Source organism: Lygodium microphyllum, chromosome 29 (assembly GCF_053477565.2).
Source record: "Lygodium microphyllum isolate KBCC chromosome 29, Lygodium_microphyllum_v1.1.10, whole genome shotgun sequence".
Classification (NCBI taxonomy): Eukaryota; Viridiplantae; Streptophyta; class Polypodiopsida; order Schizaeales; family Lygodiaceae; genus Lygodium; species Lygodium microphyllum.
In genome coordinates, this window is record NC_141163.1 from 74647406 (window position 1) to 74654279 (window position 6874).

Sequence of the window (6874 nt, forward strand, 5' to 3'; positions counted from 1 at the left end):
GAGGAGCATCATTGTTAGGTTTGGTATTTTGCTTTGTTAGGGCTGCATCTTCATCGCTTTGTAAAACATCTACACACAAGTTTGTTATCCTCATATGACAATCTAGCTTTGGTGGAAGTAATGATTCAATTGGATAGATCGAGAATATCTACTATGATCACGCCTTACTAGCACCCTATCTACCATGTCCAAGTTCACCACATAGTGCACATGCACAAAGGGGTGGGGGTGGGGGGTTAGGGGGTTTAAGAAGAACCACCTTGTCAATACACCATTGTAATAGCATATGTCTTAAAGGGCAATGCTAACAAAAAATAGCATAAGAGATTGGGGAGCACATGAGTGAGTGATGAGTAGGTTGGTCAACTCCCCCAATTTGGATGATTCAATGAGGGGCCCCTAAAATCTCCAATTGGATTCTTGTCAAAGATCTTGTTGCCTATATAGCTAGATGGTGATTTTCGGTAATAAATGATTGCTTGCACGGCATCTAGAAGGAGCATGCCACACAAGGCTTTTTCTTTCTTAATTATTGGTTGATTCGTGAGTCATGTGCAAGCCCAATGTCTAATTGGCACAACAATGGCAAGAAGACAATAGGCACATAACATGTGCTCAAAGTGCTAGTAGGCTGCAACTGCCAGGAAAACCTATTGCGTTGGATCCTCATTGGTCATGTGCCTTGTGTGAGAAAGAGAAAAATCAACAAGAATAAAAAAGAAGCTTTAATAGTAATAATAATACGAATAATCAAAATTAGTACCAATGCGACAAGTGCTGGGGTGAGAATTATGGGTGTGCGAGTTCAAACCTTGGATTTCTCTCCCAAGCGGCACATAGCTATTTCCGATTCAATAATAGCGATTAGTATTAGTATTAGTATTAGTATTAGTATCTCAATACTGACCATGAAGAGGTGTGGGTCGAGTTGGCGAGCCAAAGAGAGACGGTTACCCTCCCTAGAAGCCAGCTTGCACGGCATGGCTCCGAAGTGAGAGGGGGGCTGGGGGGAGGGGGTTTAGTTATGCTCACGAGAGTAGCTAATGTGATTGTCTGAGTTCCAGAGAAACAGAAGATCAGTACTAGAGGACAGTACTAACTTGTGTCTACTCCTAGAGCACAGGACTGCTGTGTATTTGGTGCAGGGCTCATTAGAGAATACTAATCATTTGCTGCAGGCATCATTCAGAGAACATCATCAACCATATCATGGCAGGTGCTACCAGAGCTGCTACCCGTGAGATGCCCCCTCCCTCCATGACTGATGTGCCCATCAAGTCTGGCAACGAAGAGCCTGCCCCTCTTCAGGCCTTCGGGAAAGCCTATCCTGGCAGCGGTACCCCCAGCACCCAGCCAGGCCCTTGTAAATCCTTCCTGAATATTATTTTGCTGCTGCATCTCCATTTCATGTAGTATGTGTGGATTTATAGCAGGAACACGTTGAAGTTGTGGGAAAAAGGGATCTTTGCCCATGTTTTTCCCTCTAGTACTCAACATCATGAGCTTCTCCTTAGGAGGCACCACATACGTCCTTGCAGGAGCCCACGATGTTGTCATAAATTACAATGTGGGAATTTTTCTAAATTCTCTTGGCGATCCTTGTATCATGAACAAAATTCAATCATTTTTTGTCCATAGTACTGATTTACTTCCCGATCCTTTCATTATGAACAAATTCTGATCACATTTTATTCCACAACACTGATCATTTTCTTTTATATTTTTCCCTTTTTGGGAAGGTCCTTTCTCTCAGGAATTGTTCATCATTGCTCTTGAGGAGAGGCGCTTGCCTTACGTTGCCACCTACATTGACGAAGGACAAGACATGCCTCAGTGGTTAGCTCTCTACATAGTATGCTTTGTATTTCTTATTTACAAGCAGTCATGGGTTAACTATGACTAATTAGTGACAGAAATCCTTATGCTCCATTATATAGCAGGAGCTGGAGTCCGTTTTCCGATTTCAAATTGAAGACATGGATTGAAAATGGAAATCTGTATGTTGCATTTCATAAAAAGTCATGGTCTGATGGAGACACTGTCATGGTTTGAAAATGAAAATCTGTGTTTGCGTTTCATGAAAGTGTCAATGGTCTATGGAAATCCTTATCTTACATTTTAGAACAAGATTCAGGAGTCGTTATCTTCCATCTTAAGTTGATGACATCCACTGAGCCACACGTAGTTTTCAATTCAAAGCTAGCTGAATCTTGAACTTCAATTACCCTGCAAGAAGGATTCTGATGTGGGAAGTTTAATGGCTGCCAGGTTTCGGGAGCACAATCCATCAGGTCAGTTGCCTGTGTTGAGAGATGGGGATGAATGGATTCAAGGTTCTGATAAGATTAACGAGCATCTCAACAAGAAGTACCCCCAAGAGTCGCAATCTGTCAGCGCCCCAGAGGGTGTCAAGAGCAAAGGTAAACAACTGTGAGTACAAAGCAGGTTTTTTTTTTTTTTTTCAATATTTTGCAGGTGTTAGTCATGACTCATTCCTTTTTCATTTTGTTAAAGGTGAGCAACATGTAACATAGCCCTACGAGTGCTATCACAAGAAGTTTTAGACAATTTCCCACTATAATCCCCAATGGGGGAATCATGACACGTCATGAGCTTGAGGGAGGGATCACATACTTAGCTAGGTGCGGGGGGGCTGGCAGCCCCTCCCTTCCTACCGCCTCTAGCTAGGTATGTGGTGCCTCCTGAGTAGAAGCTCAAGATGTTGAACACTATAGGAGAAAACAAGGAAAAGAGCCCCTTCTCTCACATGGGAAACTGTCAAAAACTTCGTGTATTGATTAATGCAACCTCTTTGTAACTCCACTGTAAACAATACTGTGGAAGCAGCAGTATGCACAACCTTTTCTAAGCTCATATGCATCAATATTTGCAGGTATTTATCAGGACACAGCACAATTATTTGCAAAAGCTGGCTAACAAGACTCTTTTCAAAGGAAGAGCTAGGCACGACACACTGCTACTTAAACCCTAATATGAAATAAATACAATCACTAGAAAATCTAGCCTACTTGTCTTGCTGCTGACTTCCCTTCCATTTTGGAGAGGCCAAATCCCACCTTCAAGCTAGTTCTATTTGCTTAACCTTTGATGATTTTCACTTCTGGATATGGCTCAGCTTGAATTAGCATCTATTGCATTTCTGCAAATTGATTTAGACTTATCATAGAAACTTGTAAAAAGGACCGAGAGACTGTTTGGGACTTCCACAAAATGTCTTCGAAGCAAGAACAAGGACAATCCTGCGGGCAAAGAGTATGAGCAAGTTGTGAGAGATTTGAACGGCCACCTCGAGAAAAATGTATGGTGCTGAACTTCTTAAGGCATTTCTCTAAATTCTAGATTTCTGAATCACTGCAGCTGTGGGCAACATATAGGTTTGTCTATGCTGTGATATGCTGTGACTTGTGCTACATCATGATTCTGTTATAGCATCAGTTTGACTATAACAGAGTAGAGCTTGATTAGGTGGTCTGGTTAACTGGGCTATATAATATTGGTCACTGTTGGTACATTATTTGATCTGGTTAGATCTAGTACTGGACACATTAGTTTAAGTATCGAGTAGACAATACAATCTGGCTCGGATGATGGAGTATACAATAGTATATCATGCGGTTAAGGTCATTATGAATACACTATTTTGAGTAGACTATGAGTGGAATAGGTACAAATTTCATTGATATAAATTGCAAACTACAAGCAGGCAATGTCTTAGAAGCTATGACTGGACTGAACATTGAATGAGTGGGCATCATGAGTGATCTGGTTAGTATCATGTATGACTGGAATAGGTACAAGTTCCATCAATATGAATTACATTGTAAGCAGGCCATGTCTTGGTATCGACCCGGACTTCATGATAGCTGTTTTTCTACCACCAGTTAGAACTACTTACTGGTCCGTAGTAATTGAAGGTATGGTCTGTAGTAAATGATAGTTAATGTGTTATAGTGGTAATTGGAGGTATGGTGTGTAGTCGTGATAATTGATGTTTTTTAGTCTTATAGTTCTTACTAATTATTAATTCCTCAAATGTATGATGCAGGGACCATATCTCGCAGGCAATCAACTGACAGATGTAGATTTTGATTTGGCTCCAAAACTCCGCCATGCTCGTACAACATTACTTACCTTCATGGAGTTTGAGTTGCCAGCTGAGCTCACAGCTGTGCACCAGTACATCCAGGTTGCTCTCATGTCAGACCTTTCACATGATATTTCCAAGCTTTCTGAGCATAAATAATTTTGACTGTTAACACCATTTCTTTGACTTAGGCTATGGAGAATCGTCCTAGTTTTTGCAAAACAGATTCATCCGATTCTGATATAATCTATGCATATCAACAAATGTTCGATCTGCCTTCTAGGATTCCTCTCATGCAAGAAGCTTGAGAGATGTAAAAGAATGTTAATAGTTCAGGGCAACAAAATGGGAAGGGAATGCTGTTTGTCAATAGTAAAATGTATATACAGTCTCAAACTTGTGGAAGCTGGACCATAAAGCCTTGTTTTTAAAGGGAAGCCTTGCTTTCAACTTCATGCAAAGCAGCATGTTAATAGTTTCCCAACTCTTGAACAAACCTTCAATAAAACATGCATGCAACATGCATTGCATATCTAGATCCTCTTATATTTTGCATATTGGTAATACTCCTTGAAAGGCCTAATCAGATATATAGCTCAAAGTGGTTAGGGGTGTGTTCAAGTACTTAAAAGGTCAATGGTTTTGGGTGTGTTCAACAAGTACTTTTAAGGCCAATGGCATATATCCCAAGTGGTTTTTGAGTGTATGGGTGTGTGTTAAAGGGTTTTATAATCAAAGTGTGGTAGCAAAGTATGTGATGTAAAATGATGCTCATAATCAAATCTATATTTTTACGCAGTCTTCTATCTATATCATTTCATCTTGAAATTTGGGATTTTCTCATATGATCGATGACTTAGAAATGGAAAACAATGTTTCTACAATTGAAATGGGAAAGCATTACACAATTTACACGCTAAAAGATGAGAATGTATTAAATCCAAACTTTTGTTACAAAGGTAGCAAGTTAAGCATCTCACTTATTCTAGCCAAGTCTTGAAGACTAATGCGACCTAAGGACTTGGCTTTATGCCACATTCAAAAAACCATATTCTTGATTTTTTGCCAGTGGACCTCTGACCTTAAACCTTTTAACAACATACTGACCCTAGAGTTCCATATAATATCTATTGAAGACTAATGCGACATAAGGACTTGGCTTTATGCCACATTCAAAAAACCATATTTATGATTTTTTGCTAGTGGACCTCTTGCCTTTAACCTTTTAACAACATACTGACCCTAGAGTTCCATATCTCTTGCATTGCGGTGATGTGGATGGAGTGCCCCACTGAAACCTCTATACTATTCCCCCTAAAGGTAAAAACTGGGTGGAGGGTCCTTGTACCTCCTCATTTTAGGTCACCCATTCTGGTGTTGTTCACGCTAATGTGCGCTCAAGTAGAAGTTTCCCATAATTGGGCTAGTCATTTGGCCCCCAAAACCTTAAGGTGATGGATGACCTCTGGTCTATCCAATCATGGAAATCTTCCTCCATTTGGCCTAGGATTTAAACCTAGTCTCAACACATTGCCACTATTCACTAGTTTTCTCTAGCAAGTGTGAATTGCATTTCCAACACCCCTTGTCATGCCACGCTTTGATTGAGGTCCTAGTGCCACCCAAGCTTAGCAACTTAAGCTTTGATACTAAGTTAGAAACTGGGTGGAGGGTCCTTGTACCTCTCTTTTTGGAAGGTCACCCATTCCAATATTGTTCACGCTAGTGCGCGCTTAATTTGGAAGTTTTCCATAATTGGGCTAGCTATCCAGCCCCCAAAACCTCAAGGTGATGGATGAAATTATGAAAATCTTCCTCCATTTGGTCTAGGATTCAAACCTAGTCTCTGAACACATTGCTGTTGCATCGATAGTGAGTTTGATCGTATTTCCAACACCTAATCCCCTCCCCAAATCCTCATAGTTCCAGATGGGAGGATTCGGGGTGGTGTTGTGGGATGTGAGGCATGATAAGGGATCATGTTAGATTGGGTACACATTTGTTGAGGAATAGGTGCTCCATTGTTTTCCTGTCTTCATAGTTGCATCTTCCATACTATATGTTCTTAATTTGAAGCTTGCTTGAAGTTTTAAAAGCCCTTATAATAGCCTTCTACATGAACACACTGTTCTTTAGTGGCAATTTGCACTCCTAGAGTTCTTTCAAGATCTTCTGAAGCCTAGTAGCAGTGATGCTTATGCCCTGAGGCTTTGTTGATCCTCCCTACATTGGGAGCCCCCCTCCCCCCCTCGATGTGTTGCCGTAAGAGATCTCCTGAAAATTTGTATATAAAAGGATAGTAGTTGATTAGGGCCTTTTATTTAGATAGCTGATTAAACATAGCATTGTTTCCATGGGTAGAATATGTGGTCCAGATTATTACTTCCAATTACCACTTTCCTCCTGGCATTAGCAGTTTCTAGTGTTGTATTTGCATGCATCCTTGAGCCTCTTTGACAACTTCCCAGGTTGGCTCGAAGGCTTTGCTCAGGTGCCACTTTCTTAAGCCACTATATCCTCTCAACACCTCCCCCTTTGAATTAAACCATTGCCCAATTTTATGTACCCCTTTTTTGACCAGCAATTGCCCTCTTCTGTTGAGGAGTAATGCAAGAGGTGGTTGCATGCTCCATGACTAAAAGACATTGTCCTCAATAATGTTTTTTGCACTTATCCTCACCTTAACGGTTTTGCAATAAGTTCTTCCATGATCTTAACAAGTGGAGTATTATGCCTTGGGCATGAGCATACTCCTAAGCTTGTGTGAGG

At 40.7% G+C, this 6874-nt stretch overlaps 1 protein-coding gene across 1 annotated transcript; it reads left to right on the top strand.

Annotated features, from left to right (window-relative positions):
* The first annotated feature begins 262 nt into the window (after positions 1-262).
* On the top strand, positions 263-4613 carry LOC148010806 (putative glutathione S-transferase DHAR1, cytosolic). Its single transcript, XM_087671622.1, has 6 exons — positions 263-1363; positions 1740-1836; positions 2269-2430; positions 3202-3319; positions 4067-4207; positions 4297-4613. The coding sequence occupies exons 1-6, from the start codon at positions 1210-1212 to the stop codon at positions 4411-4413; spliced, it is 789 nt and encodes a 262-aa protein (XP_087527748.1). The 5' UTR covers positions 263-1209; the 3' UTR covers positions 4414-4613.
* The last annotated feature ends 2261 nt before the right edge of the window (positions 4614-6874 follow it).